Source organism: Cavia porcellus, unplaced genomic scaffold (genome assembly GCF_034190915.1).
Source record: "Cavia porcellus strain 051 isolate PalLab524CR breed Dunkin Hartley unplaced genomic scaffold, mCavPor4.1 scaffold_19, whole genome shotgun sequence".
Taxonomy (NCBI): domain Eukaryota; kingdom Metazoa; phylum Chordata; class Mammalia; order Rodentia; family Caviidae; genus Cavia; species Cavia porcellus.
Window position 1 is genome coordinate 45,035,598 of NW_026947502.1, and position 26,720 is coordinate 45,062,317.

The 26,720-nt window shown below is 41.0% G+C and overlaps 2 protein-coding genes across 6 annotated transcripts in view; one reads left to right on the plus strand and one right to left on the minus strand.

The window, feature by feature from the left end:
• Ago2 (argonaute RISC catalytic component 2) overlaps positions 1-15,769 on the plus strand; it is a 120,647-nt gene extending 104,878 nt beyond the window's left edge. For all 5 annotated transcript variants that reach the window (XM_063231018.1, XM_063231019.1, XM_063231017.1 and 2 more), the window contains exons 18-19: positions 3,847-4,046; positions 4,278-15,769. In XM_063231018.1, coding sequence (XP_063087088.1) covers positions 3,847-4,046; positions 4,278-4,386 — 309 coding nt within the window. In that variant the 3' untranslated portion in view covers positions 4,387-15,769. The remainder of the gene's footprint in view (positions 1-3,846; positions 4,047-4,277) is intronic.
• Positions 15,770-19,800: 4,031 nt separating this feature from the next.
• Positions 19,801-23,874, minus strand: Chrac1 (chromatin accessibility complex subunit 1). The gene is made up of 3 exons (XM_003473297.5): positions 23,673-23,874; positions 21,353-21,479; positions 19,801-20,419 (listed from the first exon to the last, which is right to left on the minus strand). Exons 1-3 carry the CDS (start codon positions 23,817-23,819, stop codon positions 20,304-20,306), a joined length of 390 nt encoding a protein of 129 aa, XP_003473345.1. The 5' UTR covers positions 23,820-23,874; the 3' UTR covers positions 19,801-20,303.
• Positions 23,875-26,720: the final 2,846 nt, after the last annotated feature.

A 26,720-nucleotide genomic window follows, 5' to 3' on the forward strand; every position in this document is an offset into this window, starting at 1 on the left:
TAAGATGTAGATGTGAAAAAATCGATCATACAATGTAAGCATAAACCGTTCTTTTCGATGAGTAGAGATGCCTAATATAAATATCTACCATGTGTGTGTCTTTCTATGTATGTGTGTGTCTGTGTGTGTGTGTGTATTGTATCATTCCCCTTTTGTGTTTTCTCCTTTCCTCTATCCCAGTTGTTCTTTCATTTAATCAGTTTCTTCCCTTTTCACTTTCACAATATCTATCATACATTTTGGAACTTACTTACTCTTTGACTTTTTTATACTGGGAAGACAATATGATATTTACACATGTAAGTCTGATTTATTTCACTTAATGATCTCAAGTTGCATCAGTTTACCTTGAGTTTATCCTTCTTTTTTTTTTTTTTAATTGTTTTTGGTATCAGGGATCTAATTCACAACTGCATACTCACAATGCAGGCACTTATGCCACTGAGCTAAATCCCCAGCCCAGATTTATTCTTCTTTATAGCTCAGTAATACTCCACTATATAAAAATGTTACATTCTTTTTTTATCCATTCCTTGGTTGATGGGCTTTTGAGTTGTTTCCAAGATTTAAATATTACAAACTATGCTGCTATAAAATATGTGCATGTGTATTTCTGGGATACAGTGTTAATTCTTCTGGAAAAATATACAGAAGAGGAATACAGCTGGGTTGAATGGACCTCCAATCCTAGTTTTTTGAGGAATCTCCACACTGATTTCCACAGTGGTTGTACTGGTCTATACTCCCACCAACAGTGGAGAAGGGTTCCTTTTTCACCCACAGCCCCTCCAGCATTTGTTATTGGTTGATTTCTTAATGACAGCCATTATTTCTGGGGTGCAATGGCTCTCTTTTTTGGGGGGAAAATTGATATTTTATGTAGTATGTCTTCCTATCCAGAGGCATGATGTATCTTGCAAATCATGAATTCAGTTTTTTTTTTTTTTTTTTTGGTCTTTTTCCTTTTTATCGGTAGCGGGGATCGAACTCACGACTACCTGCTTGCAAGGCAGGCACTTATGCCGCTGAGCTAAATCCCCAGCCTCCTTCAGTCTTCTTTAATAAAACCTAAAAATTGTCTCCTTTTAAATGGTGAATTTTTCTTCTTAAATTTGTGCTTAATTATTTTCTGGATTTTTTGAACATAATGCATAGATTTTCTTCCAATTTCATCCTAATCATTTATTGTGAGTATTGAGAAAAATCATTGATTTTTGTAATATTTACCTGGAATTTAAGAACCTTACTAAAAGCTCTTTAAATTTAATGCAGTATTTTTGGGTCAGGAATATAACTCAGTGATTCAGTGTTTCCCTGGCAAGCATGAGGTCCTGAATTCAATTCTTGATACACCTCACCCACCCCCACCAAAATGGTTCCTTTTTACTGTTAATGTCTGCATGCAAGGATAATTGTAGCTCCAGAACATCTTACTCAGTTTTTCCTTTTTAATGGGTATTTGGTTATTGCCAGTTTTATTGCCTTGTACACAATATTCCAAGAAACAGCTTTACATAGACTCTCTTTAATTTGCATTTCTGGTATGACCAGTGATGTTGAACGTTTTTTCATATATTTATTTGCCATTTGTATTTCTTATCTGAGAAGTGTATATTCATCTTGGATACTCATTTTTGGATTGGGCCTTTGAAATTTGATAGGGCCTGATTGTTTTTTAATTCTTAATATGTTCTAGATAGAAGTCCTTTGTCTGAAGAACAGTTGGCTAAAATTTTTTCTTATTCTGTGGGTTATCTTTTCACTCTGTTGGTGATTTGATGTGCAAAAACTTTTTAATAAGATCCCAGTTGTTTTTTGAAGTACTTCCTGTGCAGTTTATGTTTTTTTTTTATAAGCTCTCTGCCTACCCCTATATCTTCAAGATTTCTACCTACTTTGTCTTTCAGTAGATTTAGTGTTTCTGTTTTAATATTTACATCTTTTGTCCATTTTGACTTCTGTTTAGAACATGGTGATAGATATGTGTGTAGTTTTAGTCTTTGGCATGTAGAGAGCCAATTTTTCCAGCAGGGTTTATTAAAGAGACTTCTTTCTTCCAGTGAACATATTTGGCCCTTTGTTAAAGATAAGGTGGCTGGGTGTGTTTGTAGTTGTGTCTGTATCTCCCAATCTGTCCCACTCTTCCTCAGGTCTGTTTTGTTTTTGTTTTTGTCTTGTACTGGGGATCAAACTCAAGATTACATACTTGCAAGGCAGGTGCTTATGCCACTGAGCTAAATCTCCAGCCCTCAGGCCTGTGTTTTTTGCCAATGGGTACCCTGAAAGTTGAGCATGGAATTTACCTTTTGAAGGATTGTATACATGCTACAGAGCATGAAGGTTTTCACACCATTTCCTGGTGCAGATCACTTGTGCCAGTGTCTTTAGGGCTGGTGTACTTGCTCTGTTAGGTTGCAGTACTTCAGGCTTTGTCTCCTCATGCTGTCTGTACCCCTTTGCTGGTTTCCCTCCCTAGGGAGGAGACCGTCACCCTCCAGGACCTCTCTGCTTGTTTTCTGCCTGGCAACTTTCTAACATGGAAGCTTCTCTGATATGGAAAGGCCTGGGAGGGCCCATGTCCCATGACCTTGGGCAGACTCACTTCAAATACTTTCCCACCTCTGTGGCAGCCAACAGCTAAATGCTGGGATATGTGCAGTGGTTCATTGGGTGAGACGATCCTACCCCTTGCCAGTTGCCAAGGACTTCAACATAGGACCAGGCTCTAAACAGAAGGCTCTGGAGAGTCATGCCATAGGTGAGATAGTCAGGGAGCAGCTGCCTGTGGCATTATAACTGCTGGGGGCCCCTTGGTGAGTAATGAACTCCCCTTTGTGTTCCAAAAGATTCAGGAAACAAAACTTGTGTAAAGTGATATTCATGTTCAGACACTTGTTTTAAAATGCTATTTTCAATATATAGTTTTTTCTGAATTTTTTTGCTATTGTAAATAAAACATGATAGAGTACTTGATACATCCAGAAGACATTGTCCTCAATAGTCACTTCTTAAAAATACCTTTTCATCTTTAATTGATGTATAATGTACATATTTATGGGTTAAAGATATGTAGTGTGATTTTTTTTAAAAAAAAAACACTCATTTTGTAGATATTTATCATATAAATGTATATATCACAGGCATATGTCTATTAGTCAATCTTTGTTTTAAAAAAGAAAAAGAAATGACAATCTGGAAACTAAAGCACACGTTACCATATAGGGTGAGAGGAGCAGGGCAGAGGGGAGACCTCTCGACACACTGCCTACAGTTGTGTCTGTATGTTGGAAAAGAAAAAGCTAATAAAAGTTCTCACTTCCCCATCGTGCATCAACACTCCTTAAAGTTGCACCTGTCTACCCCTACCATCCTATGGGGCATCACTAGCTTGTGGGCTGTCAGGTCGCCTTCAACTGCAGTGTCCCTTAAAACCAGAGTGGTTCTCAGAAGGGACTCCTCTTCCTGAAGCATGACAGCATCTCCATCCCCTGGTCTAGAGGGGTGCGCGGTCAGAGGTCAGGGGTGTGGTACGATCGTTTAATAGGTGTGTACAGTGTATGATGGTCTCAAATACTTTTCGTTTCTCTGTATTTGGAACAGTCAGTGCTCTCTCTGCTAGCTATTTGGAATGATGCCCACCCTTAATATTTGCTTTATGTTTATTCTGATTTTCCTGCGTGATAAATATGTGCAGTGCTTTATAAATATGGAGACTTTTAAGATAGATTGTCCTGGTAAACTTTTAATAATAATATGAACATCTCTTTTTATCATCAGATCTTCTCCCACAGTACTCTTGGTAAAGATTTGACAGTCTGATTGTATGATACTCTGATCTGTTTTTAGGGGACAAGCAGGCCTTCTCACTACCATGTCCTTTGGGATGACAATCGTTTCTCTTCTGATGAGCTGCAGATTCTAACCTACCAGTTATGTCACACTTATGTGCGCTGTACGCGCTCTGTGTCCATCCCTGCGCCAGCCTACTATGCTCACCTGGTGGCCTTCCGAGCCAGGTACCACCTGGTGGATAAGGAACATGACAGGTGAGTGTTGTACCTGGCTGAAGGTCACTGCTGGGGTTGTTTCTGACAGGCTTGGCAGCTGCTTCTACCCCAAGAGGAGTGGCTAGAGCTGATACCCCTGAGTGCTGGTGCTTTTATGGTAGCTATAGGCACACTGTTCCCCTCCCAAGTATGTGAGGCATCATCGTCACTCATTTGTCAAACAAAGGCCGTGTTGTGTTCTCTCTCCCTTTCCTTCCTGTGTCCCTGCAGTGCTGAGGGAAGCCATACCTCTGGACAGAGCAACGGGCGAGACCACCAAGCATTGGCCAAGGCGGTCCAGGTCCATCAGGACACACTGCGCACCATGTACTTTGCTTGACATGTTCTAGTGTTCAGCGATTGTGCACACCAAGTTGGATTCACATGAGACCAGCTACATTCAGACCAACAGACGCCCAGCACTTCCGTGACAGCCAGCATCGAACATGAAATATCATTGATTTTATTAATTTCCATTTTCCAGAATGCCTTTCGTCCCAGATTTCAAACTTGGATTTTGAACTGCAGACCTGTATGAGACCCATTGTCGTAGGAAATATGGTTTGCCAAAATCTATAAGCTGCTTATGAGAGTCCCGTGTTTCCTAAAATTCTCCTAAAAACCAGTCTATGAACTCAGGGCTTTAAAACATTTTTAATTTATTTGGTCATTCAATTTACTTGTTTTTAATGCATGATTCTTTATGAAATTGATGGGCTCAAACTAGCTGTGAATGTTCTCTGAGAGTGAAAGCACCACCAAACGTGATTGTGGTTTTAAAGCCTTGAACATTCTGATGATGTCACTAATGTTGACTCCTGTGAAGCTGTGTGCTCCCTGGCATGCCTGTGCAAGTTCCACCATCCCAAGGCCAGGTGGCATTGTGAGGCAGCCACGGACATCTCTCACCAGGCCACTGCCCTCTTACCGCCTCAGCAGAGGAGCAATGGCAGGCGGGCCATGTGTGTTTATAGCAGTGACAGGTCAAGAGATTGGCAGACAAGTGCCATTTTAATAAAAATTTATTTAAAAGGAAAAAAAAGACAATATACTGACAGTCTAATCATAAGATTTGTCCTATAGGACTGTGACATTTATTTTCCAAAGTTTCTAAAGAATACGGGTCTGTGGTGATAAATACAGTACAATCCTTTTTCACTGTTAATGTCTTTAATGTAAGAGAAATATATATATATATATCTGGTTTGCAGTATTAATGTGATAGATAGATGCTGTTTTCCTTTTGTTGACTACCGGGTGCTTCATGTGACCTATTTCGCATATCATGAGTGTTTGGAGCCTGGAGATGGGCCACCTATAGTGGCTCTTAGTGCTTAAGTACAGGAATATGCAACTGACTTCATGTGACAGTGATCCTCCCCCAATGTGGACTCTGTAGCCTATACCTCTGGGAGGGATAGTGTGTCCACGGGTCACCCACCACCCTCCTGCCGTCTTATCCGCATGTGTCACTCAGCTAATGAAGCACAAATGGAATTTATTCTTCTGTTGCTGGGAAACAAATTCATGTGTTGTAGTGCACTCTCTTGGTGTGCGGTTTTGGTGGGCAAGCTTCATAGGATCTATGCACTGAAACCAAGAGAGCTGCCAGGGGCTGAGAGGCCCAAGGTGAGCAACAGAGGGCAGAGACTGCTTGTTTAGGATTTGCATTTGGAGCCCCAGATGGGGTTTACCAATCTAGAAAGCATTGCACTAAGAGTGACACACCATGGACAATGTTAAAGGATAACAGCAGACACTATGTTTGTGCGGAATGAGCTTTTTGATCCTTGAATACAATTTGAGTAAGAATCAGATCCATGTTCTACTTAGAAGTTCAAAAGGAAGGAAATGAGCCTTCCCCTGTGCTGCTCTGTGCTCTATAGGTTTCCTCTCTCCCTGCTGATGTCCCCTCCCCAGCCCTGTGTAACATTACCTCTGGCATTGCAGTAGAGTGAGGGTCCCAGAGGCGGTGTCTAAGACTAGAATAGGCACCTACCTCTATCCTCCGGTCCCCATCATTCACCTGCTTTTGAGGTAGTGGAAATGCCCATAAGCCCCTGGCCTGGTGGTCCCAACACTGGGACTGGACTGGTGGCAGTGACAGGGGTAGCTGTAATCTGTGAAGATGTGTACTCAGAGTGGGGTGTGTGTCTGCGTGTGCATGTGGGTGTCTTACTAATGACATTAGTCTCTTCTTGCTGTATCTTTTTTTTCTACTCTTGTTAAGTGACAGCAGCCCCCGCACTAAGAAGCACTGCAGTTGCCTGTTGTCTTTTTGGCAAATGGCACTTTCTCCGGTTTCCAGAAGGGCACAAATATACTGAGCTTAGCTCACCAGGCACATTCAATCTGAAGAGGGGACTCTTCTGACAAGTGAATTTTTAGAATCTGAAATTAGGTTAGTTTCAGCCATTCTTAGAGCCATCTGGAACTATGTGTCTCTACCCCCTGGCAACAGGATTTCAGTCTTCAGGGATTGTAGGTCTTATAATAGCAAATTCCTAGGCCACTGGGCATCTGCATTTTAAACCATCACTTGCAGCTCTGGGGTGGCTCTGGAAACTTCCTGAGACTATCCTCCTGGGGTTTCAAGGGGCCACCTGGGAGGACCTCCTCAGAAAAGCAAAGAGGCATTATGCAAGATAAGGCCTAAGGAAGAGTGCAGGCTGGCAGAGAATTAGATCTATAAGGGTTTTGATTTCCATTTTGAAGTATACATTTTCTTTTTAGTGGGCCAAAGTACTTTAAGAAGTGTACTTTTTATAGCCCTATGCTTGTTTTATAAGCTTTTAATACTAAAAACATTAACAGACCAAATGTCTCCACTTGAGTTAGCTACATACCTTTGTACATGTCTGATGATTCACTTTAAATGGCTGTAGTTACAATTTCTCAGGTAAATAATTGTTTTCCCAAATTTCTACCAATGCCTCCATTATTAGCATAAGTTTTGAGACAATGCAAAACCTCAGAGTACAGTAAGATAAGTCCAAATCCTGTTCATAGAAGCCACAAGGGCACTTGCCCCTCCTCAGACCATGGCTGCCAGGTTCCCCAGTGGCTCCTTGCTGGGCCTCCCACAGTGCCGCCTGTTCAGAATTGAGAGCTGCCCACTTGCTGGCTTTGTACCCACCCAGCTGTTAAGTAAGGTGTGCCTTGCTTTAAGCAAACTGAATGTGAAGATTATCATGTAGAAATCTGGATTCATTTAAAAGAAAAGCTAGATTTTATCTCTTTTTAAAGAGATCTCCCAATTAGATTTCCATAGTGGGACTCTTCCTATTATAGTTAAAAATACTCACTTTTTAAAAACATTAATGAATTCTCATCCTCTAATTGCTATCTGTTACACGTAGCAATTCTCCCTGTGAGAACTAAGAAATGCAAGCTCAAGGGAGCCATTGGTAGTTCCCGTTACTTGCAAAATCACAGTTTCCTATTTCAGATAAACTTTGTAAAACTGAGCATATCTGTACTTACAGAGAGGGACGTTTTGGTTTTGCCTTTGCTTTCTGGTTCTGAGAAGTCTTTGTACACACTGTTGATACTCCACTTTAGGGTCTGCGTGGTGGTCTTGGGTAGGTCAGGTAGCCTCTGGCCGTGGCGTCACACTCCCAGTCTAAGGCCATGTAGCCATTGTGCTGGCTTACCCCGGGAGGACGCTGTTGTGAGTGGGGAGTGAGCTTCATGCTTTTCTTAACTGGCCTAAACACTGCCTGCCATTCCTAAAGTTCACCCCTGTTCCTGAGCAGTCACTAGAGACAGTTTCAGTCCCTGCATTTTATTGTTAAATGTTTATTGTTGTTAAATGAAATTGTTGCTATTTATTTTTTCCTTTCTGCTCTCGTTTGATTTGGCTGATGTGGATATTCCAGTGCATGTGGTACCTGATGGATATGGTAGGAATTACTTTACCCAACTTTTATAAATGACCTAATGTTTACCTTCAAGTTTACTGGATGATTTATTTTTGAAAGCCACAAATGTAATTTTTCTGGGTGAATTGTTTTTCTTATATATGCAGCAGCAATGTGCTTTTACATTGATCTGCAGGGTGATTTAAATTTTATTTTTACAAGGCAGTTTTTCAGCCAAATTATATATTTGATACAATATGTCAAGGGTAGACCAGCACGCCTCATGCAGCTGGGACACCAGAGTGTCTCCAGGAAGCTTTGGGCTGAGACAGCCTCTCCTGGTTGCTGGTGGTCACTTAGCAGTTGGCTTGTCGGGAGCCTTCAGGAACTGGATGTAGTCCATCAGAGCGACTTTGATCTGTTGGACAGTTACAAGGATTTTTTCCCATGGGCATTTTCCTGCACCTAAAGCAGTTCCATTAGGAGGTGCTTTAGATATTGACCTAATCCAGACAGTGGACAATCCTGGTGGCCCAGACAAGCCATAAGAAACTTTTCTGTGACCTCTTTTTGACTCATCTCTCACGCTCATGAGAAAAGGAATGTACAATAGTGGAAAAGATTATTTCCTCAGTGTTCATGCGCCTCACTTGCAGAATGCAAATATTTTATTTATATTTTAAGCCCTTCCCCAAAGTAACCGAGAACATTCTCTCCAGCTGTCATGCCAGCAGTCTGGCTGCTGTGACATGTAGACACAGTGTATGTGTAACTCTGTCATAGGGTGTCCCTATTATATGCATGCTTGACTCTTTTTTGTAAGAAAAAATTTTCAGCTCTAAATAATTGCACTGATGTTTTTGACAACTTGTTTTATTATGTCCATCTTTGCATCTGCTGTACTTAAATGATTGTAAATAGATTCACAGTAGCAGAATGATGTGAATACAGGATGCTGCTTTGCTTCAGTGACACCACCATGCATTTCAGTATTACACGTTAGAGTTGTGCAGACCTGCCTTTGTTCTGCTCCTTAGCCTCGAGTCTGGACCACTCATGAAGGACAAACTAGACTCATTTTCTTGCTTTTCTGACAGTTAAGTTTTCCCTATGTTTGAAGGAGACTTGCTCCCTTGTTATCTGGAGATTTGAATGTAAGAGATTTAATTGCAAATCTTGGGAACTTCCTGGTCTTGTTCTGTTCCTTTTTACTTGCCATTGCTCCTGAAAGCAATTTCTTCTAGTCCAGTCTAGCCTTTGACATTGCAGATAGGAAGCATCTGCATGCTCTGTGTTAATAGACTATGAGGTGGTCTCCCTTATGTCCTTTTGCCCAGTGTCAATTTAAAGCCATGAGGTTACTGTCATGTCAAATTATCATTGTAGCTGTACCCATAGATGCCAGAGAGACCTAATCTGAAGCTGGCCCCCATGCTGTGACAGTGCTAGGTTTGAACTTCATGTTCCAAGTCCCCATGTGTAACTTTGTGGTCAGGCTACCCAGTGTCAGGTACAGAGGGGGCTGTCAGCTATGTGTGTGTGTATGAATGTCACATCAGTGCCATCGTGGTCCCTTATTTTGCTTCTCTGCATATGTTCTGCCATTTTATTGTTTCAAGTGAATGTATTGACTTAGCCAAATCACTACAGAAGGTGGTTTCTAAATACCTTTTAGATAAACAAAAGCAGATAAAAGCTACCTCTGAATTCTCAATAGATTCATGTTTGCTCATAAGCATAGCTATCCACACTGAAAATAGCCAAAATGTGGCCTGAATAAACTGAATTGTGAACATCTCTCTCTTCAGTTCTGGCTTGAAAATGTGTGTGCCATACTGTGAGCAGGGGCATTCCCCTCCTTCTCTGCTGTGTCAGTGGACCAGGGACTCCTCAGTGCTGTTCAGCTGCGATTCTAGCATTCTGAGAGGCCAGCATGAACAGAACCAACCAAGGGCTTCTCTGTATGGGCAGTGTGCCATCCCTCGGCTGGCAGGAGTATCTCTGTGCAGGACCACATGTGTGGCAGAGCCTTGAAATAACCTGCATCCCTGCTTTCAATGTCCTGTTTGATATAAGAAAGCACTTTTTTTCCTCTGCTTACTTCTGAATGGTTGAAAATCATTTCCTTTGCTCTTACCTCCCTTTTTATACACTCTATATCACCAAGGTGCTTCAACACCAACACTTGTGCAAATAATACATTTTAAATAGTTTCATGATTTCAAAAGGATTTGGGACCTTGAGTTACTGTCACTTTCCACTTAAAAATGAGCTAAGGTTTGAAAGCAAAACATTGTGTTCCAATCAAGCACCCTTTGAAAAGAACACAGGGTCTGCAGTTGGAATAGAAGTTGCCACCAGCAGCCCTGGGGATGGTCTGAGGCTGATTTGCAGTAACTCTGTCCTTGGAAACTTAGTGTGTTGACCAGTCCTCCTGTAATTATCTGCATTATTGTCAGGAATGTCTTTCCCCCACACCACACTTGGGTCATTTGGTGTTTTCTGGCCTCCTTCACTTCTATCTGTGGGTTCCTTATGTTCTCTAATATATGAAAGGTCAGCAGTCATTCTGAATACCTCTTTCTTCTTGAGAGACAGGACAAGTTCACAGTTTAATTGGCTGGGTGTCAGAAGGTGGCGCCGTCCTGCTTCAGATGCCCATCAGACGCTGACTTTAGCTCTAAGGATTCTATCGAATACATCATCCCCTGGAGGAATTGCCTTTAACACTGGTTTGGGTTCCATTGCTGTTTATACCACATGGTGTGCTTTGATTCCGGAAGAGCTGTGTCTTTCAGTCTTATTCAAAATGTTTTGAATTCTGCCATCACACTGTTCTTTGCCCTGGGAGCATGGTTACAATCTTGACCTGCTTCAGTGGCTACCTGGGTCCTCTGAGTTGGCCTTGGGTTTTCAGCCAGGATGCAGTGAGGGTATTTGTGAGGACACTGCACAGCATGCAGCTGGACTGGTTCAAGGATGTGAACCATTGCACTCATCACACCTGCCCATCAGCTGCCTGCACTCACATCTCCCAGATTGGGAGATGATTAAACAGCATTGGAGATGGCTTGACACTTGTGAAAGATTAAACAGCATTGGAGATGGCTTGGTGCTTGTGCTGACACTTTTCTTACTGGTTGAAGTGAGTAATTCAGATGTATTTGGGTCTTTTAGTGCCCATGGTGGTGTGACAGCAGTATTAAGACTTCGCATCATCCTGTCCCCTTTTTTGAGGGGTAGAAGGAAACTGGATTTAGATAGTTCAGAGGTAAAGATAAAACACCAAATACTAACTCCTTCCCCTCAAGTGTCTCCAGGAACTAGATGTCAGAGTCATCATCCAGTTCTTCCGGAATCTTCATGGCCCTTAGAACCTGTGACTCGATCCCAAGAACACCCATATCACCCATCTGCCAGGGGATACAGTGCAGGCTGCTTAATGAGGGGGGTGCTCCTTGAGGGCAGGACAGGACAGTCTGTTTATCCCAAAAAGCAGATGGCCCTAGGCTTTCCTCTAGTCTCTACCAGCACCCACCTGAATGTGTCTGGAGACCCAGTCCCGGACTCTGTGCCTTCAAGTCTGGTCCTCAGTGTCCTCTGGGGATTCTGCTGGGGCTGCATTTTTAGTGGAAGTGAGCCTGAATCATTCCACAAGTCAGTCAACTGGCCTCCTGCCTTGGAAGCTCCAGCCTGCACTCAGCTCCTTACTGCAGCCTATAACACCCTGCAGGCTACATCTTCCAGGGCACCTGCTGCCAGGTCCCTCCATGGTTTCTGTGCTCAGACAAGTGCATGCATCTCTGCTGGAGTTACAGGAAACTGGTGCAAGACCATCTCTTGGTCAAGCACTGACCATGACCATCAGCAAAACCTACTGGTTTTGTTCTCTTAGTCACTCAGAAAGAATGTCTTGTAACGGAAATAGATTGCTTTAAAAGGAGTTGGAATCATGTCTTTGTAAATTGTGTGTGAAGTCCTCAGGTGTAAGGTGCTAGTCAGTCCTTATTTTGGAATGCTTTTCATGTTGTTCTGCTTTGTGATTTTCTGTGACTTTTGCGGAAACCGCTTACTTAGGTGTGGTGTCACTTGAGTTGTGCATATAGGACTTCAGCTTCAACATACCTGAAATGCAGTTTTTATCTCATAAGTTTTCAAGCCATTTGTTAGGTAGATTCTTGGCCAATGGTCTAATTTAAAAACGACCCTTTCCTATCAAGGGAAGATTTTGTTTGTTTGAAGTGGGGGTGGAGTAGGGTTCAGCGTATTTATCTTTAAATATGCGTATAGAAAAGGCCTTTTCTTCCCAGGGTCACTGGCTGCAGAGTGATAATTCACTAACAGTTTTGGTTACTCCTTCAAAGCCAAATACACACATGTGGTTAAAATTCTAAACTATCTAGTTTACTACTATACTGAAATTTAAGTCCTGAGTTTAGTAGTGGATTTTAATGTAGTTCCTAAAGATATAAAAATTCATGTTTTATAACTCGAGGCAAGTGAGTTTTTATTTTTTAAAAGTTTTAAGAGAATAATTGAAGTTTCTGTGCAGTAAAGTGGCTAATGACTCATTAAATACAAGAGAATGTAGTACCTAAAACCAGACTTTTCTTACCTCTGGTATACTTCAGATTACTTGCCTAATACCTAGTATGTATTGAGGGGTTTTAACCCTTAGTTTTATCAATATTTCTAGTTTTATTTTATTTTTATAAAATAATTGAAAAAGAACCAAAAATGAATTCAAAAGTCCCATTGTGGATCTTACCCCTTCTTAATTTTTCCCTACAAAACATTTTAGAAGACATTTTGAATCAAAATGTATTGCATCCCTTTGAAGTTTACTATTTTCTAAGAAGTTGAGCAGCTAAAAGGGCATCATTTCAGGTGGTACTCTATGTATTGTCCATGGACTCATTTATACCTGTACAGTGGATCTGTGTGACAGTGTCTTGTGCTTGCAATATAGAAACCATGCAGTGCTGTTTGTAAATTGACAGTTCCTGTATAAACTATTATTTATATACATTGGCCTCTGTATAATTTTTTATTTGCTACATGGATTGTATAATTAATTATAAAGTTATAGTACCTGCTAATTCTAATTCTGAGGCTTCATGTCATTGTCTTTAGTTTAATACCATTCTGTGTGTCTCAAGGGTGTCTAGTGCTTGCATGATGCTAGGTGGTACTGCCACTTTAAGCCTTAATCTGATATTAAATTTGTGAGTTTCAGAGTATGCAAAAATATTAGGCAGAATGAGTTTAAACTGTGCATATCAAGATGTATGTCACAAATCAACAGGTCTTTTCTCTGGGGTTAAAAAGGGAAGCATTTGGTAACCACCACCCCCACCCCCGCCCCCACCCTTCCCTTTTCTCTCCTCCCTCCCCTCCAGGTCTGGCTTGGCTATGATGTTGCCCTTACTTAATGACAATGGATGGACCATTGTGCATTCTGTGGCAGTCAGGCAGAAAGGCCTATTCTGAAAGTCTAGAGACATTTTCAGGGTTATTTTTAAATGTTTAATATTTTTTCCCTCCATGTGAGATTTATTTATCTGCAGCAGGAGAGAGTATGATCTAGGTGTGGATCTTACTCACAAACCTGCTCATGTTCTAAGTTTTCTTCAGGTAGTGCCACCTGTTATTGCTTCTGCATGTGATTAAATGAATTTTTGTTTTTTGTAAAAGCATCTTCAATTTAGAGGTAAGATGGAGGGGACCCAGCTTTCTTTACAATGTGGATCTACCTCAGTTAAACAGTTGGGTGCTATTTACTAAGTCTGTTAAATTAAATTGGAAAAAGTAACCAAACAGTGAGATGTAACTCCACATGAAACTTGAAATCATAGTTTCTGTTTATTTAATAATGTTTTATTTATTTTGTGCCTTTTATGTTGAACCCTAACACATTTTAAAAATCAGTATAGAATTACACATTTTTTATTGCAGGTGGGGAGAAGAGCCCAATTGGCCATGGAATTTGGTAGATTCCCAGCCAGCTGCTGCAGTATATTGGAATCCCAACTCCCTTCTTGTGGAAAGGGAGAAAATTATGTCCAAGAACAAATTGAATATTTTACAAACAAATAATTCCATATATATATCACTTCATTTTCAGTGCCAGTGAAGGGGCAGCCAAGAAAAAAAAAACCACAAGTTATTTTAGCATTGCTGTCTTCGCCATTCATGCCCCTCCTCCTCTGGCTTGTCTTGTAAGAGTTTCTTTCATAAGCAGCAGATGGACTGTTATCAGTTTCATCTCTCCTGGCCTACCCAGCAGAGGTGCTAATGACCATGGACAAAGAAAGGGCAAGCCTATGTCTGTGCAGGTGGGGACATCTGCCTTCTACAGCAGCCCCAGGGTTTCTAGAAGTTAGGAAAGCTTTCTGACGGGTAACAAAATAAGATAGGAGATAGATAACTTTCCATGCTTTTATATTTGGCAGTTTACAATTCCAGACTTTTCCTACTGTGGCAATCTTTTTAAACTTAATTCTTTGGAGGTAACACAATATTTTGAAGTCTTAAGAATTTGATTTTATAACAATAAGAAATAAAAGTTAGGGATCTTTCCTATAGTATATAGTTTTACTATTTTAAGGAGATCTCTGAATTTTACAAGAGAACCAACATTCCTTAGTGGCAAAACTTTGAAAGTTGATTTGGGAGGCTTTTTGCTGCAGTATCTCAAAAAATTTTTTTAAAAAGAAAAAAAAAAGATTCTAGTTAAATGTTTTTAATTTTTTAACTTCCATCAGGTTAATACTTAAGCTATATTTTATAAAGAGTAAATCATCCTTTAGTATGCTGCATATAAAGATCAGCATTGTTGCACTTTCTCAATAATAATAAATACCCTATGATTGGCTCGCCAGGATGCATTTTGTTTTAACCTAACAAGAGTACTTGGGGGCAGGTAATTAAATTTATATAGGTACCTCAAGAAAAAGAACCTGCATATGCTGCATTTTGTTTCTTTAGCTTTTACATGTAGCATTTTGTTTTGCTTCTATTATTTTGTTTAGAGATATGCTTTTCTGGACCCCAATAGACTGTTGAAAGAAAATACAAAGTTACTCTTGTAGAATTATAGTATCCTTTATTTTCTTTTAAACTTATTACATTATCTGATTCAAAGGTCACCCTACATTATTAGAATACTTTACCCAAACACCTGAGGAAAAGGATACTATATAAGCAGACAGTAATGTTCCTAAGCCTTTCTGCTCATGCTGCTTTCTTGATTTCCTTTTCCATATCATCAAGAAGTTGGATATCTTATTTCTAAGCTCAAAATTACAAATCATGGCATTCTAATGTTCCAATACAGACCTCACAACATTGTCGTTGAGTGAGTAGCATGACGCTAAAAGGTGCTGCTGACCGAAGCAGCCAGGGAGCTGGTCCTGAAGAGCCAGTCTCCACATTCCTTTACTCCTCGCACTCACCTAGACTGAACAGGTGGGGAGTGGTCTGAGTGGGGAAGATAAACTGGTGGAGAAAGCTAAATGCTGAGATACTGAGCATCTATTGTCATGTTTAAGCTTAGCTGGGTCCTTCAAGTTTGTTTTTACAGCTTACTAGGTTAAGTAGTTTGCACTATTTTTGCAATAAATTCATGGAATACCTAACAGTTATTGTTTTGTTTCTTACTGTGTGTATATAAACTAATACTAAAGTTTGGCATAGTGTTTTTTCACCTCCTTACATAATCCCTAACATGCACAGAATGCTGTAAATCTGATAAAATATGATGTGAATGATATTTTATAAAGTTATTTTGTATAGTGTCAATTTTGTTTTGCCTCATAGTATGTCAGCAAAAAATAAAATAAAATTCCTCATATTTACACCTTCCTTTCCCAAAGATCTCCTGTTACTCACATGTCTACTTGTGCACAGATTCTGAGGTTGGTTTCGGTGCCTTCAGGATGGAGCCCAGTGCCGCCTGCAGCCTTGAAGGAGGCTTTCAGCAGAGTGAGCACTGCCTCAGGACCCACGGCTTAGGAATGAGCTGGACAGGCGGGAGAACCAAGGTAGCATGTAGGCGAGTTGAGTGTTCCCATGCCCACCCACAGTTTAAAAAAAAGAAAGGAAGGAAGACAAGCTGCTCCACTGCACCTGTCATGGAAAGGCCGTGAGCTCAGTGCTGTGTGGAAACCCACGGTTCTTAGCCTGCCTGGCCCCTTAGTCTTTTTAGCCTGGCCAAGTTGCTACACATCTGTGCTGCTCTGAAATCCCTGAATGGCCTCCCTCTGGGATGTTTTTGACTGCTGCTATACTGAAAAGAATGGAGCTGGGCATAACGACACATGCTTGTAATCCCAGCACTAGGGAGGATGAGACAGGAGGATCATTGCAAGTTCGAGACCATCCTATGCTACAAAGTGAATTCAAGGCCAGCCTGAATAGCATAGAGAAACCCTGTCTCAAAGATAAAAAAAAAGGGGAGGGTGGTGGTGGTATTAGGAAAGGAAAGACGGTTAACTAGGTTAAGAGACCCAAAAAAGAGCTAGTTGTAGTGGCACACATCTCTCATCCAAGCTATTTAGGATGCTGAGATAGGAGGACTACAAGTCCAAAGCTAGGTGAGGCAACTCAACAAGACTGTTTCAAAAGAAAAAAAAATTCTGTGGATATACCTCAGTGGTGGAGTCCCAGTTGGTTTGGTTCCTGGTACTGGGAAGTAGGAGCAGCTAAAATTCTCTAGGATGTATATTGTTGCTAAAGCAAGCTAGATTTGTCTATAATTGCCAACATTAGTAGGTAATTACTTTCAACACTCTGGTCTGTTACTCCATAGCCCTTTAAAAAAAGACAAAATCAAAATTAGTTATTTCATGCTCACTTCAGCCCACACAGATACTAAGATGTAATTATTTCTTAATGTATTTAGAATCTTACACCATTCAGTATCCAAAACTAGGAATCACCTATGTGGCTAGAAGCCCTATGATATGCCAGTCAAAATCAAAAGACTCAGAAAGTGGTACACAGCTGTAATCCCAGCACTTGGGAGGCTAGGCAGGAGGACTGTAAGAGCCCAGCACCAACTGACAATTTAGCAAGACCCTGGCTCTAAGTAAAAAAGGCCCAGGGAGTGGTCATGTCTGTAGATGTCTGATCCTCAGCCTAGCATGCATGAGGCTCTGGGTTCAATTCCTAGCACAACACATACATACATATATACATACATAGAGAGAGAGAGAGATATATATTTACTATGGCCTGACCTTGTTATTTTCCTATTCACTGTCATTTATTGAATGGCCCGAAGCAGGCACAATCTGGAGAGACCTAAAGGTAAAAGCAATGCACGATGCTGTTAAATGAATCAGGAAAGGATTCTAGAGAGCAGCTCCTCGATTGGTGGAGGTATGATGGCCACTTACATTTCATATAGGATAAGGAGCATGACACAAGATGAAGGTTGATGCAGGTAAGTTCTAGAATATAGAGGGAGATCAGTATCAAGGACCTTGAATACCAAGCTGGGGATCTACCCAACAGTGTGTAGACACCACTTTATAAGCTCCATGAGCCACTTAAAAGTCTAGTCTGAGATTTCAGATACATTTCCACCATTTTCTTGGTGTTTCTTACAACCTGATCTTCCTGTCTTTCTTGGTAAAATGATTATTTACTATGTAAGTAGTGAGGATTCAGTATGCACAGCACACACAGAAAGGCTCAGCCTTTAGTGCCTTATGCAAACATCAGTTATTTTTTAACACTTATGATTGGAAAGATGTTAATCTTCATGAAATCATTTTGCTAATCTAATAGCAGCATGCAAGAGCAAAGGAATACAGAGGCTGTAGGGATGGCGAGGAAGCCAGTGAGAGAGTTCCTATGACTAAGCACATGTTCAAGCAGAATTCAGGGAGAGGTATTTCCTCAACAACTGGATCTGAAGTGCCTGTGGTAGCTTAAGGACGCTTCAGCTTGTCATACCCAGAAATAGCACCTGTCCTCCCAAGACACTGACAGAAACAGCTCTTTGTGATCAGGTCTAGCAATGCATTTTTAGCCAGAACACAAAAGGCATGATCTGATCATAAAGGAAAAAAACTGAGCACCAGACTTCTCAAAATTAAGAACTTAGACCCAAACAGTTCAGAGTATAACAAGGAGCTTTCCAGTATGATGTCCCCTACCAGCACATGGAAGTTCTTTTTCATCTTTTTTTTTTCAGATAAACTGTCTTTTGTTATATTGAATGAAAAAACCATTTTATAAGTATGATAAGATGAGCCATAGCTAGGAGAAACTGTTCATAAATTGTCTCTGAAACAGGTTTAAGAATATATAAAACTCAAAACTTAACACTAAGTATTGTAGAGAATGTAAACACAACTGGAACACACATTGCTGGCAGGAATGCAAAATGGCACAGCCACTCTGGGAACTAGATTTGTAGCTGCTTGTAAACTTGTACAGCTTGTCTGTGTCAAGTGAAATGAAATCCTGTGTGTACCCAAAACCTATAAAATGTGTATAGAGCTGACATAACCATCATCAAAACTGGAAATCATCTAACAGGGCACTATTTCTTTAAATATTATGCATGACTGCTTTTTGTAGTATAATAGCAGACTAGTTGACAACAAAGACTACAAAACACTCCAAAATGTAAACTGTTTACCTATAGTCCAGTCCACAAAGTTTGCTGACTTTTGCAAATGTGACAGAACAATGCTGGTTGCCAGCATAAAGAATGAGGTTGATCAGCAGAGGATGTCTTAATCATAGTGGTTATGTGATTGCATTTGTCAAAACAGAACTATACATCAAGAAGACAATTTTTAAATGTTTTACTTTAAAATATGTTTTTAAAAAATGAAATGTAGAAAATATCAGTGGTTGCCAAGAACTAGGGGAGGAAGCTGACTACAGTTAGCACAAGGGAGTACTCTGGGTGTTCACTATACTACCGAGCACGTTTGTATCTGGGTAGGGTGGCAGGTAGTTGTAATCCCAGCTGCTCAGGAAACTCAGGCAGGAATATCACAAGTTTGAGGCCAAACTAGGTAACAAAATAAGACTAGCTAAAAAAAATACAAAACTATTTGTCAAAATTTGGGCTTAAGACCAAAAGTATGATTTTACTGGATGTAAAGTCTAACCTTTGTTTTGTTTTCTTTTAAGACAAGGTCTCAACTACGTAGTTCAATCTGGTCTTCAACTCATGGTAATTCTCCTGCCTCAGCTTTCTGAGTGGCAGGAGTGTAGTCAAGTGCCATCACACCTAACTATAAATTTTAACTTTTTAAAACTAAAGATAGGTATACTGAAAATATGGAATCAAACATTTGCTCTATGCAGAAAAAAATATAAAGCTTAACACTTTTTTCTTGTAGACAGTAAAAACAATTACTAGGTGTTCAAAGCAAGGAACAGAAAGATGAAAAGTATCTTCAACATACAAAACATTTTCTTCAGAACAATTATGTTTATGCACAGATTTTTTTGTTTTTGTTTTGGTGGTGGTGGTTATACTGTAGATTGAACCCTCGGTCTTTTTTTAAACTTTTTTCATTTTATTCTGGCAGAGTCTCACCAGTTGTCCAGACGGACTCAGATTCACAGTTTTCTTGCCTCAGCCTCTCAAAGTGCTGAGATTACATATGTGCACCACTGTTCCTGCTGGTAAATTTTTTTTTTTAAGAGTTTCATCTGATAATCTCCCTTGCAATTTTTCTCTGGGAATTAAAGTGGTTTCTGTTGTTGCTATTTTGGTACTGGGGATTAACACCAGGGCCTTGTGTTTGCTAAGAACACACTCTACCACTGAGCTACATTCCCACATAGCAATGCCTGTTTTTAAGTTTCACTAAATTCTCAAGCACTGAGCAAGACACTAGAGCAATGGAGGGCCCTACAACTAGTTCCATAAAGCATTTTATTGTGAAAATGAAAGTATACATCTTTACAGTAAAAAATTTTTTAACAAACTGTCAAACTGTTTAAATACAAAAATTCAAAGATAATGTACTACTTATAAACTATATATTTAAAACTAAATATATAGCTGTTCACAAATAATAATTTCAGAATATACGTATAAATTTGCCCAAGATTCAGAAGCTCTTCAGAGTCTGTCTGCAGGTTCCAAAGGGATGCACAATAGTCTCTGCCCATCCAGCTCAGTGCGCGGGTTAGCTGTGATGCCATGGGCAGGATTCGCTCCTGAGGACCTCCAGCTGCGATGGGCCTTGTCAAAGGATGTCATTGGCGTCACTGTCCCTGCAGCTCATCACAGGGTGGTACAGAGATGCCAGAAAAGCAGGCAGTATGCTGGAGCTGCTGCCAAAGTGAAGGGAGGGCCATGCTTGCTTCAGATGAACGCTGCTTCTCCACACACATCCTCGAAGGCTGATTCTTTTGTGGTTTAGGACTCGGCTTCATCATCATCACTTTCCTCACCATCATTCGCCTCATCATCTTCCCTCTTCTCCTTAAGCATTTTCAGGTACTTACTAGCTAAAATCTTCTTTGGTAATATATCTTAAAATCATAAGGCTTACATCAGCAATTCAGTATGATAAACTATAAATAGAGCAGTACAAATTTCAGAAAGTACTAATTCCTATTTTGACTTCTAAAATAGTTCCAAAGACAACAAAATCCAGGCTATGATTCTGAATGAAACAGGGTAACTAGGATTGTTCCTGATACTATAAACCTGCTCCCATTCTACTGAGTGCAAACTATCACTGGCTGGTTGGTTCATTCATTCATTTATTGGTTTTCTTTAGACAGTGTCTTGCTATTTAGAAGATAGTGGCTTTAAACTTGAGGTGGTCTTGCTGCCTCCGCCTCCTGTGCTGAGATTACAGGCATGCACCAGCACGCCTGGCTCTAAACCACAGTGCTTCAATGCACTAGTTTTGTAAGCACCCCTGCTTAACCTGTGATAGGCCAACCTGGTCCCTGGGGTAGACTTGAGCTCTTTTTGGCCTGTGGCTCTGTTCCACAGAACAAGTATTAATTTCTGTTTGAGGAGTTCAAGTAGATCCACCCAACAGAACTTCCCTTCCACAGTGGGGCCCTGCCAACCAAACATCTCGTGCATCCTGTACACTTCAATTACTGCTCTAAGCGGACAACACAACAACTATATTCAGAGGAGACTAGAAATACCTCCCTATACCACATTATGTTAAACTGACACCTGAAGGAAAAGTCAAATATCTTAATTCAGTGAGTACAAAACCAAGAGGGGAAAACCTCAAATTACCAGGCTTTTTTTTTTTTTTTTTCTTTTGAGACAAGGCCTCACTGTGTAGCTAAGGCTGGCCTTGAGTTCACTAAGTAGCCCACGCTGGCCTTGAACTCAGAAATTCTCCTATCTCCTCCTAAGTGCTGGGATTACACGCATGCACCATCATGCCTGCCTACCAGGCATTTTTAAAACAGAATGTTTCAAAGATTAAATACCTGCAAGAAACTGAAAAGTTTCTGATTCCTCTGCAGTGTTTGCTAAATCACTGTAAGTCAGTGCTTTCCTTTCTTTTCCACTGCCATGTCTGTAGGAATAGGTGGCTAGATACTGAACAAAGAGCTCCTAAAATAAAATGAAAAAGTAACGTGAAAGGAGTGCTTTAAAAACTCACCAGAGAGCTAATTTTTCATATGGCATTAATAGTTGGGGCTGGGGATGTAGCTCAGCAGCATAAGCTCCTGCCTTGCAAGCACGCGGTCATGAGTTTGAGTCTCGGTACCAATAAAAAAAAGTGTATATGTTAAGTTCCTCAAGTTAAATTACAGAAAATCACTTTACAGGAGCAAGAAATATGAGAAAGCAAGGCTGTGACCCAAGTTGGAAGGGAGATGGACATTTTCCAGAGCCTTGTCTAGATGTGCTAACTTATGTAAAGTATTTACAAGTGACCAGAAACAATGATTCATAACAATGAACCTCTACAGAGAAAGGAAGGAGGAACAGATCAGGACTTTAGCTCAGTGGTAGACTACTTGCCTGTCTTGAGTGAGGCCTAAGTCTAATCTCAGCACTAGGGAAAAAAATTGTATCTGGCTCAGGAATACACTTTATTTATTTTGGTACTGGGAAGCAAACTCAGGACCTTGCACTTGCCAGGAGGGCACTTATGCCACTGAGCTATATCGTTGTCCCTGCAGAAACACATTTGTAATCTTCTATTTGAATTCATCTAAAGATAGTACACCTATTACAACTAGAGTCAACAACCTGAAAATGAAAACTGACATACTATATTTTAACCAGAAAAGCATCTTCCATGCTGAGAACAGACCTCTGCAGTGTGATCAAAAAATTTGATGAATACTTAAATTTTTTAAAATGTATTAAAGTCACACTGCCATTAATCTATCTCAAAATATTCTCCCTCGTTTAGAACATATCCGACTGTTCTCACCACTTTGCAGTAGTTCTATAATTAAACTTTTAAAAACATCTACCATGGGCTAGGGATTTAGCTCAATAGCACAAGCGCCTGCCTGGCAAGCGCAAGATCGTGAGTTCGAGTACAAAAAAAAAAACCTACCATGTACTTTTATCACCCCTTATAAATTCTCAGAGTATCCCAAAACAAATTAAACTGAGCCTCTTCCTCTCAATTTATACATACTGTTTAGTAATGGACGCCTGCACTAACTCTTAAGTTCCTTAATACTAACAATGAAATTGTATGACCCAAGATCACACAATTACTGTACCAGGAAATACACAATTACTGTACCAAGTCACCTTGTAGATATAAAGTATACTCGTGGATCTCACTAGGTTACACACAAATACCATACAATTTTATTAAATAAGGGCATCCAGGAAATGTAAGTGGGGGTCCTGGAACCAAGCTTGTAAGACCTTTTATATTTTCCCAGGCGTTACAGTATGGCTATGGTACAAGACAACAAAACTCCATTTTGTAACTAAAATTTCGTTTAGCCACAGCCCAACACTAAATTATGGGCAGTAAAACAATCCAGAGAAAGCTAAAGCAGTTAACTGTGCAGCTTAAACATGGCCAAGTCTCAGAACAAGAACGCTACTGGTCTATCCAAATTTTAAAAAGATAAAATAAGGGCAGTCACACACCGTGTAATTGCAAGTGCTCTGAAGACAGATTCCTCTCCTCCCCCACCAAAAAAAAAGGAAGAAAACAGAAATATTTGGCCCCAGCAGAGGGGCAAGTAATGTAAAAATCAGCTCCCTGGAGTCGGTGAAGGGTTGGGTTGTTCTCGCAGTGAGCAAGGTCTGGTGGACAAAGAATGAGAGGATGCCGAGACACTGCCAGCAGATTCCGCCAGTGCAGTAAGAATGCCCAGCTTGCGACGAAGGCTTGGGAGTGGAGGTCCCGAGCTACAAAGCTAGCAGGAAGTTAAAAGAGGAAAATCTTCGCAGCTACGAGTATCATGACGCCAGAGAGCCGCACTAGCCAATTCGCCTGTCGTGCGGTCCACCGAAAGCTACACTAAGGGGCGTGATAAGCGGGAAGCGCGGGAGAGCGGCGGCGCCGGCCAGATTGGGCGAGGCAAGGGAAAACCGCGGGGGACGGCGGGAGCGCGCGGATGGGCGTGCCAGGGGAATCAAGGGGGACGACGGGAGCCGCGTCTAGGGTGCGCGCCGGGGCGGGAGTGAGGCGCGCGACCTCAGCGGGACCGCCCATGGTGCTAGGGCCGAAGAGGAGTGACAGTCCCTCGGGGGCCGATGCGGCGGTTAAGGACGCCCACGCCCTCCCCAGTTTCGCTCCTCCCGGCGTGTGGGCCGCCTCACCGTGGCCTTGGCCGTGAGCACCAGCGCCTCTTGGTTGATGCTGGACACTTCGGGGGAACTCTTCATGATGACCCGGATACGGGACAAGGGCAGCGAGACAAGCCGCTGCTCCCCGCATTTATCCTTGCCTACGGCCACGTCCGCCATCTTCTCGCTCCGGCGCGACCTGGCGGCTGACCGGCGGGCTGGCAGCCGCCCTACAGCACCATGGGAGTCGTAGTCCGGAAGGGGACTACCCATGGTACCCCGCGTGCCCCACATGCGCAAGTGCCCCTTGCAGGGAAGCAAGACAAAGAGCATCCTGGGAAAACTCTGGCTAGTTTCAGAAGGTTCTAGCGTCCCTGCGAGTATGTACTAATTTTCGGCTGTGTTCTGGGGTTAGAATTGGGCACCGAACCGAAGGAACGCTTTCCAGCTGGACGCGGAGGCGCCATCTGAGGCGAGAGGTGACTTGTGTCCAACGAACGTTCCTAGCCGACCTGGACAACAACGAGGGCTGACCCCGCTAAAAGGAGGTTATATAGGGCTAGACAAAATCAAGCAAAGGGGCCGGGAGTTTAGCTCAGCGGCGCAAGTGCCTGCTTGACAAACTAAATCGTGAGTTTGAGCCCCGATACCAAAAAAAAAAAAAAAAAAAAAAAAAGCAAGCAAACATATGTCACACGGACTGGTAGTGAGGCATACCTTTCAGAAAGAAATAAGAAAAATGCCTTTCTGAGGCTCACATTATGTAGAGCAAGACAGAAACAAGCAAATCTATGCCACACTGCCTGGTAATGATATGTATGTTGAAGGAAAATAGAGGGCAGGAGAAAGCTAGGGAGGAACCCCGGAGTATTGTCTAGAAGTGGTTGGGATGAGAGGACACACCCTCTGATGCTAAGAAAGGCTTTCCTTTAACATGCAAAGGCCCTGAGACCCACTGCAATTTACCACTTAGGAAAGCTCTGGAGGCACTGAGGACCCCATATGTGAAGTGTACTCTGGGAGCTTATCACAAGGATTATATTCTAAGAAAAATGGAATACGTTAAGAAGTGATAGGTTGTGTATTTAAAGTAAAAAAGGTCACTCTGGCTGCTGATTATGAGTTGGACTGGCAGCAGCAGTTGCTGATAAGGAGGCTGGCGGGGCTAAAATGAAAGGACTAAGAAAAGAATGGCAAGAGGTAGTGGGGGCCAGATAAGGTAGCCCTTTAAGACTTATTTGCAAATAAGCAAGGAGTCCCATTAACTTTTACAAGGTTCGTGGAAAGTGGTTGGCTTTGAGATACCATTTGAAGACAGTATTACAGACAACTAAGTTAGAAATTAATAAGCAGTCAGAAAGGGGTGAGGAACATCAAGGTTGAGGTTGGAGGCAAATCGGAAGAGCAACAGGGGTCAGGATCCAAATGGAATGACCATGGCTGCTAGCCTCCCTAGAGATAAAGCGTAACTTGAGATGGCAGCATATTCTAATTAGCACCACCTGGTCCAGAGAGCCCATATGGTCTTCAGATACATAGCTGGGTAACTAGAAGATCTGGGACCATATTGCCACACCTTTAGAAGTTAGAGATAAGCTGGGGCGGGGGATTTAGCTCAGTGGCATAAGCGCCTGCCTTCCAAGCAGGCAGTCGTGAGTTTGATCCCCGGTACCGATAAAAAGGAAAAAGATTAAAAAAAAAAAAAAAAAAAAGAAGTTAGAGATAAGCTAACATTAGTGATGAATGATGCTCACTATATAACCTTGGTACATGCTTCACCCCCCGTATGGGGTCTGTATTAACTTGTAACTGCATAGGTCAGTTGTAGTTTGAGCTATCTTGTACCTGCATTGTAATTTTACTTTGTAAACTGCCCTTTAACAAAGAGCCTCTGGGATCATCTCACTAGAACCCTCTTTTCTTTTCTTTTTTTTTTTTTAATTTTATTTAAAAGGAAAAAGAGAAAAAACAAAACAAAACAAAGCAATGTAAGGGTACCAGTAATACAGAACTACAAAAAAAAAAAAAAAGTAATAAATCACCGGTTAATAGATTACATATTATCATCTTAGAGATAGTTGCTCAAATCACAGTATCAAAGCATACAAAGTGGAACTCAAACAGTGAGACTGCAAACAGTTGTGTTCAATGATCCAACCAAAAACATTAATATGGTCAGCTATTTAACACCCCTAAACACTCTTGCTGTTGTATCCTTTAGAACTCTTTTTTTTCCCTCTCTTTTTTACAACAAAATTTACACATTTTGGGTTTTATTACTCCTTAGTTCTTACTACTTTTGCGGAGGGGGAGAGAATAAAGTCAAATATGGCAAAACAAAGCTGTCAGTCAAACCAAGGATAGGTATAGCACATGATGTAAAACAGAGTACAAGGTTATCAACAATGTCTCTTGTTTCCTTAAAAAGAATTGTCTATCTCATTATATATTATAAAGTTGAACAAAACAGTAGAGAACAAGACCAATAAAACTTAAGCATTGTAAACATTACAGGACTTCCAAAGGAAACAATAGTCAAACCAGAATGGGCATCTTAGTGAATCTTACTGCCTTCAAAGTAGTTGCCTATACCCTCAAACTTGACACTATCATACAGAATGGAACAGAGTCTAATCAGTCAAAACAAGATAGTGGGAGTATTACAGGACTTCAAAACAAGTTAATAGGAAATCAAAAAAGTTACTATTATATACCCTGCTAATTTTTTAAATTTTTCCCCTTAATTAAAAAAACATAAAAAAATAACTAAATTTTTTAATGAATAAAGCAGAGATTGAGATAAAACAGGACATAACAATATAAAAATACAGATCAAAGCATGACTGTTTCAGCAACCTAGTGGTTCACCACCAAATAACCCGACTTAATAGTAGTTACCATAGTGTCTGTCTTTTTCCTTGAAATATTTGAATAAAACTTCATATACTATAGCTTCAAGTATTTCCATATCAAGAAGCCCAGAATAAAGCCTTTCCAATTAATAAGTGAAAACTTTATATGGCTTCAAGGCCACATAATGGGGAATCATGATTACCACATATTTTTATATATTTGAATCAT

What these genes read in the sequence shown, in the direction of transcription:
- Chrac1 (XM_003473297.5), bottom strand. Translation starts at nt 23,819, where the DNA reads ATGGCGGACGTGGCCGTAGGCAAGGATAAATGCGGGGAGCAGCGGCTT. An exon ending in TGCTCACGGCCAAGGCCACG is followed by an intron (nt 21,480 to 23,672) that starts GTGAGGCGGCCC and finishes ATTTTATTTTAG; the next exon opens with GAGCTCTTTGTTCAGTATCT. An exon ending in AACTTTTCAGTTTCTTGCAG is followed by an intron (nt 20,420 to 21,352) that starts GTATTTAATCTT and finishes TATGATTTTAAG; the next exon opens with ATATATTACCAAAGAAGATT.